The 14,486-nt window shown below is 44.7% G+C and overlaps 1 protein-coding gene across 13 annotated transcripts in view; it reads left to right on the top strand.

Moving 5' to 3' along the window:
• Positions 1–14,486, top strand: part of CCDC57 (coiled-coil domain containing 57) — a 115,090-nt gene that overhangs the window by 70,187 nt on the left and 30,417 nt on the right. For 10 of the 13 annotated variants that reach the window (XM_068529723.1, XM_068529729.1, XM_068529727.1 and 7 more), the window contains 3 exons: positions 6,089–6,189; positions 12,716–12,835; positions 13,266–13,482. In XM_068529723.1, coding sequence (XP_068385824.1) covers positions 6,089–6,189; positions 12,716–12,835; positions 13,266–13,482 — 438 coding nt within the window. Of the gene's footprint in view, positions 1–6,088; positions 6,190–12,715; positions 12,836–13,265; positions 13,483–14,486 lie in introns of those variants that run through there. The other 3 variants (XM_068529730.1, XM_068529728.1, XM_068529731.1) reach the window with 3 other exon arrangements.

Genomic DNA, 14,486 nt, shown 5'->3' with positions numbered 1-14,486 from the left:
TTCCAGTGTCCTGGCTCTTTACAGTAATAGCAGAAACTAGAAGGTTTTGGGTTTCGTTAAGGGGCCTTCATTTTCGGGAGTTGAAGATTAAGAATTTAGTGGTCTTTCTTTTAGGTGACTCATCTAGGATTCGAGTGAGCTAATTTGCCAAGTTAACTAAATCTAGAGTGGACATAATTTCCCATTCCACACTTGTCCTTTTAAAAGAGAAAAAGAGAAAGATCCTGGTTCAGCCCATTCGTAAGTTTGGAGATAAGGGGTATCTGAGTGGTTTCAACATCTGAAGGAAGACCAGAATTTTCTTTAAAAACAATGTGAAGTCAATTATAATAGTCATGAACAGGTTCATCAGATTTTTGTGTGAAAACCTGAATTTTGTTCCCATCAACAGGCTTAGGAAAGACGACTGTAATTGCTGGTGGAGGTTTTCAGCGCGTTCTGACCTCTTGCCAGAAGCTAGGGGTTTGTTTTTCTAAATCCCTTCCAGGGTGTTTCCGTCGGGCTAATTTCATCCAGTGTTTGGCTTGCCCCTCAAAAAGCATGTAAACTAACTGATATAAATCTGAGAAACCAGACTGGTAGGTTTGAATAACTATGCTAAATTCTCCAGCAAACCTATGGGGGCCCTCAGTTACTTTAGGAAAGTCTTTAACTGCGTCTGGCAATTCACCCTTCCTCAAGGGAACATAAGTAATCTGGGGTCTCTTTGAACCCTCAGAATATTTCACTTTAAAGGGCAGGTTCTGATAGGTTCAGAGGGTGGCAGAGCCTGAGACAAAGAAGCAGGGGTGGAAGGATGAACAAGATGACACCAGGGACAGAGAAGTTGGAGAGTTGAGCATGAGACTTCAGAGCCATTTTGTCTTTCTTTGTTTGTTTGCCTCAGTTAATGCAATTATTGTATTTGCAGGGAAGCAATTTTAAATTCTTGATAATGTTTGGAAGCCTCAAAATAGCAACCAAAAGAGGCACCCAGTTTAATTTTGATGATTTCAGAGCTATGGCTAATATAGTTTTAAGAAAGGTAAGTTTGGGGAGCCTGAAATTTCCCCGTAGAAATGTGCAGGAGGAGGGGCTGTGGTTTTTAAACATAGAATCAGACAGGGTCCTTGAATGTGGGGTGCCCTCAAGACATTTAGATAATTGGGATCCCATTTTCGAGAGGTTTTTTTGTTTTTTTCTCTAAAGCAAAGCTGTAATTCTTAAACAGCCTGCAGGCCAAATAGCAGCACAGTTCCAGTAGGGACAGCCTGATCCCAGCGGAATCAGGCCAGAGGCTGAATGGCACAGTTCCAAATAGGAACAGCCCAGTTCCAAAAGGAATTGGACCAAATGCCAGCACAGTTCCAGTAGGGACAGCCTGATTTCAAGTCAGGCTGAAGTGCCAAATGAGTACTCACAGACAAAAGAAGGCCTTAACAAAAAAGGATGAAGCCTTTGAACAGATCCCAGATAAAGCCTAGAGAGCTTCCAAATGCAAAAAGAGTGGAGCTCAGATCCAGGAGAAAAACTTACCCTCAAACTCCAGGGGTGACTAGAAAAACAGTGAGTTCAGTGGGCTCTGTTGGTACCACACCTGTTTGCTCACCAGCCTTGGGGTTGTCAGGGGTCTGCTCTGGATCTCGGTGGGACCTCCATGTAATGTTAACCTAAAACAGTTATTTTTACCAGCAAAACGAGTTTATTAAGGAGCAGCAAAGAATTGCAGTTCAGAGCATACAACTATGGTGAACCACATGCAAGTCGGGTAAAGCAAAAGAGAGGAAACTCTTTTATAGAGGAGAAGGGGACATTGTGAGGAGCCGTTATAAACAGTCCATTGGAGGAAACTGGGGGTTCAAAGTGTAGTGGTTTTTCATTGGCTGAGCTGTAATGATCTCTCATTGGTTGGGCTGCTGCCAGGCAAGGAGAATAGCTTCCTCCCACAGGCAGCAGTAAAGCAGTGTCACTTCCGTCTGGAGATGCAAGGTAGTCTCTTCTGTTAGGATCTGTGTTGATGTGAGTGGGACATGCATAAGGGCTCCCCTTCTGGTCTCCCACTCCATCTTAGTGAGATTCCCTTGGTTAATTTTCACAAGAGAGAGTTTCAAAATTCCTTTAGTGGGCTTCCCTGGTGGCGCAGTGGTTATAAGAATCCACCTGCCAATGCAGGGGACGTGGGTTCAAGCCCTGGTCCAGGAAGATCCCACATGCCGCGGAGCAACTAAGCCCGCAAGCCACAACTACTGAAGCCTGTGCGCCTAGAGCCCGTGCTCCGCAACAAGAGAAGCCACCACAATGAGAAGCCCGCGCACCGCAACGAAGAGTAGCCCCCACTCGCCGCAACTAGAGAAAGCCCGCGTGCAGCAACAAAGACCCAACTCAGCCAAAAATAAATAAATAAATTTATTTTAAAAAGAATTCCTTCAGTTATTTTTAAGCATGAGTTGAAGTCTACTTTTGATTCTGTTCTATTAGGCAGCCTTGTTAAATATATTTTTTTCTTATTGGAAAAAAATTACAGTTTTATTAAAGATGCTAAAGAAGACCTAGATAAACAGAGATATAGTATGTCCACTAATACAGAGAGTTTACTTTTTTGAGGACGTCAATTCTCAAACTGATCAAAATTCCAGCATATTTTTTTCAAGGAGCTGGACAAACTGGATTTTATGTTCACATGGATGAACAAATGAGCAAAATACCAAAGACTATCCTGCTGGTCTTGGGGGGTCTCCGAGGAGGTGGGAGGTAGCTGCAGCTCACTGTGGGGACAAGGACACTGGTGGCGGAGACACCAGGGAACACCCACTGGCGTGAGCTCTCCTGGAGGCCACCACCCTGGCACCAAGACCCAGCCCCACCCAACAGCCTGTAGGCTCCAGTGCTGGGACGCCTCAGCTTAAATATAATTATTAACATTCTATCTAAACTTCTTTATACTCATCAACTTGAAATGCCAAGAACCATGATCTTTGTGTTAAAATCTTGCACTGCTCTTGTATTTCTGTCCACTTCTCCTCCTCACCATTGTGTTGTATCAATTTTCATGCCGTGTTACTTAGAGCAGAAGTGTTCATGACAGTTAATAGCTTATCATGGTTCATATTATTCAGTGTCCTTTCTGATGTTTAATAACATTTAATAATATTTCTTTAACCAGGTTTTAAAAAGTAATTTTCAGAAAGGAGTAAAATATGGTTCTCAAACAGATATGAATATGATCCCGTGTTTAGAATTTTCTTCTATTTATTAAACAGTGAGGAAACCAGTCACATGTTATAAGCAATTCCAAGGAAAAATCAAAAGAACACAAATTTATATGGAGTAAAGGAATTGAATTGCAAATGGAGGCAGAACTGGTTTCTCTAAAGGGGAGAGGGGGAGCCCATGAAAACTCCAAGGGACAAGGTGTAGTTTGCGTGTCTGTCAACTTCCAGAGTTGTAAAGTAGTTCAGGCACAATGAGAGGCAAGAACCTGATAGCTCCTCAGGGTGTACAGTAGGCAATGCAGTTTCCATTGAAACACAGTTTTTTCCCTACAGTTTCTTTTTGTTTAATTTATTTATTTATTTTTGGCTGCATTGGGTCTTCATTGCTGCGCATGGGCTTTCTCTAGTTGCAGTGAGCAGGGGCTACTCTTCGTTGCAGTGCACAGGCTTCTCACTGCGGTGGCTTCTCTTGATACAGAGCACGGGCTCTAGGTGCACAGGCTTCAGTAGTTGTGGCATGCAGGCTCAGTAGTTGTGGCTTGTGGGCTCTGGAGCGCAGGCTCAGGAGTTGTGGCACTCAGGCATAGTTGCTCCGCGGCATGTGAGATCTTCCCGGCCCAGGGCTCGAACCCGTGTCCCCTGTTTTGGCAGGCGGATTCTTAACCACGTGCCACCAGAGAAGTCCCTCCCTACAGTTTCTCAGCTTTTGATAAAAAAATAATCTCGGGGAATTCCCTGGCGGTCCAATGGTTAGGACTCTGCACTTTCACTGCTGAGGGCTTGGGTTCAATTCCTGGTCGGGGAACTAAGATCCCACAAGTCGCACAGTGTGGCCAAAAGAAAAAAGGAAAAGAGAAAAATAATCTCAAAGACTATTCTTGATCACAAAACAAGGCTGGTCTCATTTGGCCTGATCGTTTCCATAGGCGCAGCAAGAGTGTTAATTCACAGTGTTAGCCTTCTTGAGTTTGCTTTGCTGGAACTTTCCATCACGATTTCAGATTGGACTTTTGAAAGCTTCTTGTTTGTTGTCCTGAGTCCAGGAAGCCAAGAACTCACCATGTTTCACCTGCTTGGTGATTTTGAGAAAATTCCTTTTTTCTTGAGGTTTCCAAAATACTATGAGGTTCCTGGACCTGCCAGGAGATGACCTTCCTTAACCCTCTGTGAGCCTGGCACCTGGCAGTTTTCCCGGGAGGGCTTTGTGAGCATCGCTCCATGAAGTCAACCACAGATCCTTACAGGCAATGGGTCCTGATGATTAAATGAGTATCATTCTCAACTCTGGCCACCCAGGCAGGGCCTTGGCTGCATAATCCACATTTCCAGTCAAAACCTGGTAAAAACAAGGACAGATTCTCTTTGAACCTATGCAGATTACGATATTGCCAAGCAAGTAAGAATACTCAACAGGAGTTTCTGAGTTCTGGAGGACTCAGGCAGGGAGAACAAGATACCACTTAGAAATGTTTCATTTCAGTTTACAAAACCAGAGACCACTAAATGTGTATGGACTACAGACAGCTTAAGGGGAAAAACCTTGCATATCTAGAAAGGAGAGCATTAAAATCACATCTATAGTGTTCCCAACAACAGCTGCATCGTCCCTCATTGGTTCCTTCAATCCTAGGTGGTTAATCCTTGTTCCTCTCAGTCTTGGTTCCGAGGTCTCAACGGTCCATCTGCTTCTTGACTAGAGTTCTGGAAATCCTGAGTCAGTCCACTGGGATGGCCTCACGGTGGTCTAAGCAATTGCCTGTAGCACAGTCTTTTCCCACTGTGCTGACCTGACTGTAAAACTTTCTCTCCTTTTTCTTCTCTTTCTTTCTTTTATTTTTTATTCCATTAAAGTAAACAAACTCTTTGTAGATGTTCGCTGAAGAAAAAATGCACAACCTAAAAGTTGAGAATTATGTTTTATTCAAGAACATTACTGAGGACTGTAGTCCGGGAAGGTAGCCTGTCAGATGGCTCTGAGAGACTGTTCCAAAGAGGTCAGGGAGGACACAGAATATGTAGGAGTTTTTGCTGAAACAATATATGTGTAGCCAGACATCAAAAGATCACTGCTAATCACAAAAAGCAGACATCTCGAGGATGTTAGTGCCTTTCTACGTATGGGAAGATGCAAGACCTTGGGCCCATTGAAATCATTCCTTTGATATGCATCTTAACTATGTAGGGACAGTATCCAGTTTTTCTCCATCCCAAATCCCCTCAGGGTGCACAGTTGGGGTGGCTGCAGTGGCTGATAGCTTGGTGGCAGGCAACATTCTTTGTTTATTGAAATGGCAGACAACATTTTTTTTGTCCACGGAGATGACAAAGACTTAACATGGCCATGGTTAACTTACTAATAATTTTCAAAAGTGAAAGATCTGATGAGAGTTCATAGCAAGAACAGTGCAACTGAGAAGTTACAGTTGGTTGTTTCTGTGTCATGCAAAACAAAGTTAGTCCCCCCGACCCCGCAAAAAAAAGTTTTAGATAAAGTTAATCTAAGATGTTTATGCCTATTTTCAAAGAAGACTGCTGAAGCATTGATTGCAAGAATAATCCTCAAGTGTATATACTTAAACTTTTGCTTCTTATTTTTCTCTGCTGCGGAGAGGGTATGTCTTTGGGTCTCTTAATGGATGGCTCGTGACTGCCACTTTGAGAAGCTGCATAAGGGGTATGTGCTGCTGTGGAAGGCTTCTGTGTGTTCTGGAGTCGCTGAAATGCTGGTGTGTGTTGTACAAGTCACAGGTGTCCACCCCCCAAGTTCTCTTGAAAGAGAAGTGACTTTGGTTTTGAAGAGGTACATACTGTTCTTCTTGAGTATTTGTATTCAGCACGAGAGAAACCCAAGTGATGTGCACACAGAGGACAAACCATTTCCCTCATCTCATTTATAGGGAAGCCACCTCATCACCCCCTTCCTACCCCTGAGGCCCAGGGCTCAGGTGAGGCACCTGATGCACGCTTGGGACCATTGCAACCCCGTCTCACAACTCAGGTAACACTCCTTTACGTAAGAAACTTATTTTTAATAACTTTTTACTGATTGCTTAAATACTTCATTTCATAACAGAAACTTCAAAATACAGTAAACACAATTTTAAAAGTTTCCAACTTTTAACATTTCAACATAGTTACCGGTAACATATCAGTGTGTTTCCTGCTATTTTTCAAAATTACAAAGTATAATCTATATATGTTTTATTATATAGCTTTACCTACCTAGGTATTATTTTCTAAATCTTTACCAACATAATAGTTTAAAAAATGCGTCTTTTAAAAATGTCTTATATTCCGAGCAATGTTAAAATTTTTAATCTATTTATCAGCCATTTATATTTCTTCTTTTGTGGGTTATTTATGCATGTTTTTAGCTAATTTTTCTACTTTTGTGTTTGTATTTTTCTTGTTAGTTTGTAGGGGTTCTTTATGTGTTAAGGAAATTGCTCCTTCTCTGTTACACATGTTTCTCAAACTTGCCATTTGCCTTTTAATTTTTCTTTTTTTAAAAAATCCACAGATAACTTTTTTTTCATCTAATGAACCCTGTCAGTCTACTTTAAAGGTTTATTTCACTGTTTTCTGGCTTAGAGGTTTTTTCTGTATTTTGAGTTTAGGTAAATATTCATCTGTTTCTCTAGTTGTTCTATTTTACTAATTGTCATAGTACCCTGTAAGTAATTATCCTCCTTTTTCTCACTGATTTTGAATTGACATTTTTATCATGTACTAAAAATCTATACTCTTGCTTATGTTTGTGTTTAATTTTTTATTTTGAAATAACTTCAAATTTACACAAAGTTGCAAGAATAGCACGTATACCCTTCACTTAGATTAACCAATTGTTAACTTTTTGCTACATTTGCTTTATCATTCTTTCTCTTCCCTCCCTCTGCTTCCTCCACATTTTAGAGAAATAAGTAGATCTATCTAAGTTGCAGACATCAAGCCCCTGTATGTCAGAATACAAGGACACTTCCTGACATATAGCTGCAGTAAAATATAAATTATCAAAATCAGGAAACATAACATTAATGCAGTCCTAGAATTTAATACATATTCTATGTTCAGATTTTGCCAGTCACCTCTTTTCAGCCATCCTCCTCCAACAAGCAGGCCGTCCAGGACCTGTATGGCATCCAGCCCACACGTGTATGTGCACATGTCTCCTTCAGCCTGGACGACTTCTCAGCCCTTCTTTGTCTTTCACAACATTGGCATTTTTGAGAAGTTAGGCCCTTGCTTTGTAGGCGATGGGACTGATGCTGCAGCATTGTTAGGTTCGGGTTCTGCATTTACTTTCTGTACAGTTCCAGTGAATTGTCTGCTCCTGAGCGGGTGCTGTCCTGCTCTGAATACCATAGCTTTGTAATATTTTAATAAGTTACAAATACATATAACAGCTTGCCCTTGTTTCTGTTCCTTTACAAAATTTTCTTGGTTGTTCTTTCCCATTTATTCTCTGTTGGGTGGATATTGTTATTTATGTATTTATTTTTATTTTAAGTATTTTTAGACTTCTAAGATAAAAAGACTAATATAATGAAACCTGTGTGTACACCATCCAACTTAATAAGCAAAATGTTGTAAGTTAAAACCCCTTTGAGTGTTCTGCCCCCAGTATCCATGGTCCTTTCAGACTTTCCCGAGTCTGGTGTTTCTCTCTCTCAGCAGATATTTGAAGAATCTGTGTAAATCACAGCCAGCTGTGTGTACATCGTTCTGTACACATGCTCTCATTCAACACTGTGTTTCTGATGTACACAGTTGACCCTTGAACATCGTGGGGGTTAGGGGCACGGACCCCCCACCAGTGGTCGAAAATCCACGTTTAACTTTACAGTCGTCCCTCTGTATCCGTGGTTCTGCATCCGTGGATTCAACCAACTATGGATCATGTAGTCCTGTACTGCATATTTATTGAAAAAACTCTGCGTATAAGGGGACCCACCCCGTTCAAACACGTGTTGTTCAAGGGTCAACTGTATATATGTTGGTACATGTAGCTCTAGTTCAGGAATTGGCAAACCTTTTCTGTAAAGGACCAAATAGTGAATATTCCGGCCTGTAAGGGCCAGAGTCTCTGTTGCAACTTCTCAACTCTGCATTTGTCCTGAATGCCAGCACAGTAGATATGTAAACAGGTGGGCATGGATGTGCTCCAGTAAAAGTTTATGGACCTTGTAACTTTAATTTCATAATTTTCATGTCATGAAATATTTTTCTTCTTTTTTGATTTTTTTCAACTATTTAAAAATGTAAAAACTATTTTTAGCTCATAGGCTGTACCAAAAAATGTGGTGGGCAGGATTTGGTCTACAAGTTGTGCTTTGCCGACCCCAGGTCTAGACACAAGTTGGTGTATTTTCTTTCTATTTTGTGAATACACAAACATTTACTTATCCATTCTTCTACTGATGGGCATTTAGGGTCAGTTACCATTTCTTTGGTGTGAACATTGTTACAGATGTCCTCATGTGCAGAAGTTTCTCGGGCATGGACCTAGGATCAGAATTGCTGTGTTCTAGGCTGTGTACATTTTATCTTCCTTAGATATTGTTGAATGACACTGTCAAGTTGTTATACTGGCCTATACCTTCAGACAATGCACAAAGATCCTTTACAGTGTGTCACATATAGGTATTTCAGAGGTCAACAAAATATAGTCATCTGTTTCTGTTGCTATCAAAATTTTTTTAATAAATAGGCTTCATTTTTCAGAGCAGTTTCAGATTCACAGCAAAACTGAGCAGAAAGTATAGAGAGTTCCCGTGTACCTCCTGCCCCCACACGTGCACAGCCTCCCGTGTCATCAGCAACCCCCAACAAAGTGGTTAATTTGTTAGAATCAATGAGCCTTCCCTGACACATCATCACCACAGTCCACAGTTTACATCAGGGGCCACTCTGGGCATACTTTCTACGGGTTTGGACTAGTGTATAATGGCACGTGCTCATCTTTATAGCATCACGCAGAGCACTTTCACGGCCCTAAAACTCCTCTGTGCTCCACTATTCATCACCCTCAACCCCTGGCAACCACTGATCTTGTTCCTGTGTCCATGGTTTTGCCTTTTCCAGGATGTCACAGAGTTGGAATCAAACAACAAGTAGCCTTCTCAGATGGGCGTCCTTCACTTAAGGTTCCTCCATGTCTCTTCGTGGCTTGAGAGCTCATCTTTTTATTGATGAATAATAGTCTGTCTAATAGCTGTACCAGTCTGTTTCTCTTCAACATCCCTTTAAACTTACACTTTCCTACTGTTGCTGGTCATTTGGAACAGAGTTGACTTTTGTAAAATGATTTTGTATCTATTAACTCTTCTGAACTGATTGATGCCAACACGTGTGTCAGTATTTCTCTTTGCTTTTGTGTGTTGATGGACGTAGCGTCTGGGGTAAGGACTGGACTGCTTCCTTTTCTGGCCCCACACCATTCATCTTTTCTCACCCCACTGTCCTGGGCAGGACCCCACACAGCATGGAGGAAAACTGAGTGGCTGGCACCCACACATTCGTCCTGGTTTAGAGAGAATGCGTTTCCCATTTTTTATCTTCAGGTAGTATGTTTGCTGTAGGCTTTAGTATTATGTTGAACCATACAAAATTGCCATTTTATAGGTCAATAGTGGTCAGATACCAGCAATTTCATATAATTTGACCTAATACAGACTCTTCATCAGTTTAGGTAAGTTTGTTTGTTTGGCCACACTGCGTGGCTCATGGGATCTCAGTTCCCTGACCAGGTATTGAACCCAGGCCACAGGCAGTGAAAGCACCGAATCCTAACCACTAGACCACCAGGGAACTCCTAGAGGAGTTCTTTCTCCTCCTACTTTCCTGAGTTTTACTCAGAGTAGGTGTTGAATTCTGTCTAGTGCTGCTTCTGACTCTACCCTGACAACCACGTGTGGAGACCCCATTCCTGGCTGGTTGGACGTTGACTGTCCTCCCGCCAAGTCACACTCTGAGTAGGTGTGCACGCTGGTCTTGGCTGGGGTTTAGCCTGTGTTTCTGCCTTGGGGAACATTCTTACTTTTCTGTTCTTCACAAGAGTTTCAATACAACTGGAAACTTCTGCCAGTTTGGTTATTTGATGAAATGTATCACATGTGCCTTATAGCTGTGCATGTGTGTCTGTGTGTTGTTTTAAATTACTAATGTTCAGTTTCTTTAAAGGATATGGGAGTTTTATAAAGTCTATATACTAATCCTTATCTGTTGGATGATTTGCAAATATAGTCTCCCAGTGTGTAGTTTGTCTTTTCAGTTTATTTAAAGTAAGTTAATAGAGAGTCAGGTAAGAGATGGACGGTCTGTTATGCCATGAGGTGACACGAGTTCTAAGTTCGCTCTTAGTGACAAGCTCCATCCTGGGTGAGAGGCACAGGTGGGTGAGGGTGGGAGCAGGGGCTGGTGAGGAGGAGTGAGGCTGGGTGGGGACTGGATCAGGATGGGCGGGGGTTGGGAGGGCACTGAGGAAAAGCATCAGATCTGGAGACATTGGGAGCCAGGATTCCCTAAAGGGTTTGAGGCCTGGGCAGCTGGATGGGCGTGGAGACTCGACGGACGGGCTTAGATTTTAGATGCCTGTTCCCCATTTCCATGCCGACATCCGGTCTGAGCTTGCACATCTAAATGTGGAGTTTGAGGGAGAAGCCGGATGGGAGTCTTCAGCAGAGGGCAGGAGTCTGAGCCACAGGACAGCACGAGGTCAGCCAGGAATGGACCTTGGGGAGAAAGAGGCCTGTGGAGGTCTGTGTGCCAGACCAGGAGACACTGGCCTGAGAAACCGAGAAGGGCTGACCCTGCGAGGGGCCCAGTAACCACAGTGCTTTCAACCAACAGACCCCTCCCCTGAGAGGAGCCTGTGGAGGACGTATCTGGGGAGAAGGAAATAACCCAGAAAGAAGAAATGAGGAATCAGTTGAGCCCCAGGCGCCATGGCTTGGGCCTCAAATGCATGGGCCTGCTGGAACCTGGTAGGCTTTGTTCCAGACCCCTCTCACATGTGTGCATGTGCACACACGCACACAGATAACTTAGAGTCCTTCCCGCTTCGCCGCTTGTGGGAAGTGGTGTTAAAGCATCGAAGGGGCTGTCTCTCTGGGCTGCTCATAACTTTCTTTTTTTTTTTAAATATATTTATTTATTTATTTGTTTTTGGCTGCTCTGGGTCCTCATTGCCACACGCGGGCTTTCTCTAGTTGCGGCGAGCGGGGGCTGCTCTTCATTGTGGTGCGCAGGCTGCTCATCGCGGTGGCTTCTCTTGTTGCGGAGCACGGGCTCTAGGCACGTGGGCTTCAGTAGTTGTGGCTCGTGGGCTCTAGAGCACAGGCTCAGTAGTTGTGGCCCACGGGCTTAGTTGCTCCGCGACATGTGGGATCTTCCCGGCCCAGAGCTCGAACCCGTGTCCCTTGCATTGGCAGGCGGATTCTTAACCACCATGCCACCAGGGAAGACCAATAACTTTCAAGTCATCTGCATTAATTGCTTAAACTTCTAAATGTGTGTTATTAGAAGAAATCTCTCCCAAATCGTCAAATAAATGTGCCTGTTACCTGTTGTGGTAAAACACATATATTGTCACCTAGACCTCCACTTCTTTCTAGTATATTAAATAATTTATTAAACTTTATCAATCACTTTCAAACTACAAAACTATCATGTATTCATTATATCCAGTGAAATAACTCATCTGAAAACTCAAGAAAAGAAGACTCCATGGCGCCCCCTTTTTGGTTCCTCTTTATTTCCAGTAGTAAATGGTGCTACATAGGAAGAAACAGGAAGAACATACATAAAAGAACGCCTATAGATCAAGAAGAAAAAGACGGATAACCAGTAGAAAAATAAGCAAAGGATACTATCAGAAGCCATTGAGGAAGAAACTCATTGAGTCAGTCAACAAACATGAGAAGATGGTCATTGTCACTGCCACACAGGCACTGAAAGTTAAAACAAAAATGTATGAGTGCATTACTTGGCTGAAAATTCAAAACTTAATTAAACTTGAGCCGGAGAAACGGCAGCAGCAGGTGGCCCTCTGTGCAGGGCTCTGCACAGTGCAGGGCTTCGGTTCTCCTCGGTGCCCCCTCCTGACTGCTTTTCCACAGGCTTCCGCTCAGAGGGAAGATGTCAGTGTTTAGGCTGCAGGGGGCCAGAGTGGCCTCAGTTGTGCACTGAAGATGTGTCACACACAAGAGCTGCAGGGCCCCTCGTGTGCCTGGCGGGGCCCAGGGTGCCCTCCCTGGGCACCCCAGGAAGGTTGTGTGACTCTCAGGTGCTTGGTTGCCCTCGAGGGCAGGGAGGTACTCAGATTGCCATGATGAGGCCTGTTAAATTCGTCCTGGCCGGTGAACCCAAGCAGGTTGCCCACTTTGGCTTGTCACAGAGCCGAGTAAGTCCCTCATATCAGAAATCTGGGGAGAGCATTTCTCCCTAATCTTGAGGGAAAACTCAGTAAGGTACCCCATCAATGACCCACGAACACTGAATTTCTTTTATTTAAATTTCCACGACAGGACTCTAAGAATGCCAAGAAAGAATGTTTCTCCGAACGCTCAGGAAAGAGCCAAGCCCGCTTGGCACAGACAGTCTGCAGAAGGGATGCTGAGCCAGGCTGCACAGCGGGGCCAGGGCTGGTACGCAGGATCCACCAGGGCCGGGTCTTCATGCCACATCCCGGCCCAGGAAGCACCTGGAACCGGAGCGCTTGGTGTCAGAGAGGGTGGCCGCTGCCCAGAGTGACAGGGCTTCACCTCAGGGCATTGGCCCTGGTCCCCAATCCCACCTCCCTCGCCTCCCTTGGGATTGTGTTTCATGTTTTCTTTTTGGCTGCACCATGCAGCTTGTGGAATCTTAGTTCCCCGACCAGGGATTGAACCCGATTGAACCTGGGCCCTCGGCAGTGAAAGCACAGAGTCCTAACCACTGGTTCGCCAGGGAATTCCCCGTGTTTCATGTTTAAATGTCCAGAGCCCCTCCTCGGGCCCCGTCCACTGTCTTATCACCCCAGGAGGGCAGGGAGAGAGGGTGGCTTTCAAGGATAATTCTCTTTTCTGTCTTTCACAGAGGCAACACAGAATCTCCGCAGTGACTTGCAGATCAGCTCCTCAGAAAGAAAACCAGTCCCCAAAGCCACGCCTGGCTCAAGAATTCCAGGAGGAAAATGGCCACCACACCCAAAGGTCCTCATCACCTGCCAGCAGTTCCCTCCAGGACACATGGAAGTTACTGGACCTGGGATCCAGCCCTTCTGGCCTCGCCTCCCAGGACGACTCGCCTCCAGGTAGGTGAAGACGTACATCCCAAGGCCGTTGCCCCATCGGTCTGGGTGCTGGCCACGAGGGCGGCTGTTGTGGCCACTCGCAGGCTGACACACAGAGTGAGCACGGCGTTCTTCCTGCTGTGGTTACGGAATCTGTAGATTCTGCAGTCCTGTCCTCTGATTTGGTGCCTGAGCGTCCCCCAGGGACAGAGGGTGTCTCCCAGCCCCGCGTCCAGCTGACCACGTCACCACGTTTACCCAGAGTAGAGCCCACAGGTCACGAGGACCGTCACTCCACAAGGGTGGGGGCACTGTGGTCAGTCTGTGACTGGGGCAGGCGGGTGTTCTGTGTTCTGCTCAGCCTCAGAAGGCCAGGGCAGCCCACGAAGAGGGTGTCCTCCACCCCCGGGAAACTCGCTCACTGTGAGGTTCTCCGGAAAGTTCATTTGAAGGGCCACCTTTGGGGGAACTGCGTGAGACCAAGATGTAGTAAGCAGGGTGGGCGGAGGGGAGGCTGTTTGAAGACCGGGGTTGGGGGAATGAACTTGGAGCCCCTTCCGGATCAGCTCACAGCAAGCGCCCTCATTCTCGGCTCTCAGCCTCAATGCATGAATGCCTCCTGCTGTGCCCAATGTGCCAATGGACATTTTAGGTTATTTCCAATCTTTTGCCGTCACAAATAACGTTACAGTGAATTACCTTGTACATGCTGTAGTGCATGCATAAAAGCATAAATGTAAATTCCCAGAGGGGGTATTGTTTTGTCCAAAGGTATGTGCATGTCCAGTTTGGGAAGATGTTAGTTGGGCACCATCAGATGGTACCAGTTCACACCCACCCAGCAAAGGCTGAGAGGGCGTCTTTCCCCAGACCCTCTCCAGCAGTGTCATCGAACTATAATCTTTGCCAGTCTGTTAGGTGTCATTTTAATTCATATTTCTCCGGTTAGGAGGTTGTGCGTCTTTTCACATGTTTGAGTCATTTCCGTTTCCTTTTCTTCAGTTCTCTGCCCATTTGTATATTGG

This window comes from Eschrichtius robustus, chromosome 20, assembly GCF_028021215.1.
Source record: "Eschrichtius robustus isolate mEscRob2 chromosome 20, mEscRob2.pri, whole genome shotgun sequence".
Lineage (NCBI taxonomy): Eukaryota > Metazoa > Chordata > Mammalia > Artiodactyla > Eschrichtiidae > Eschrichtius > Eschrichtius robustus.
The sequence above is the reverse complement of the archived record's forward strand: the minus strand, read 5'-3'. Positions and strand labels throughout refer to the sequence as shown.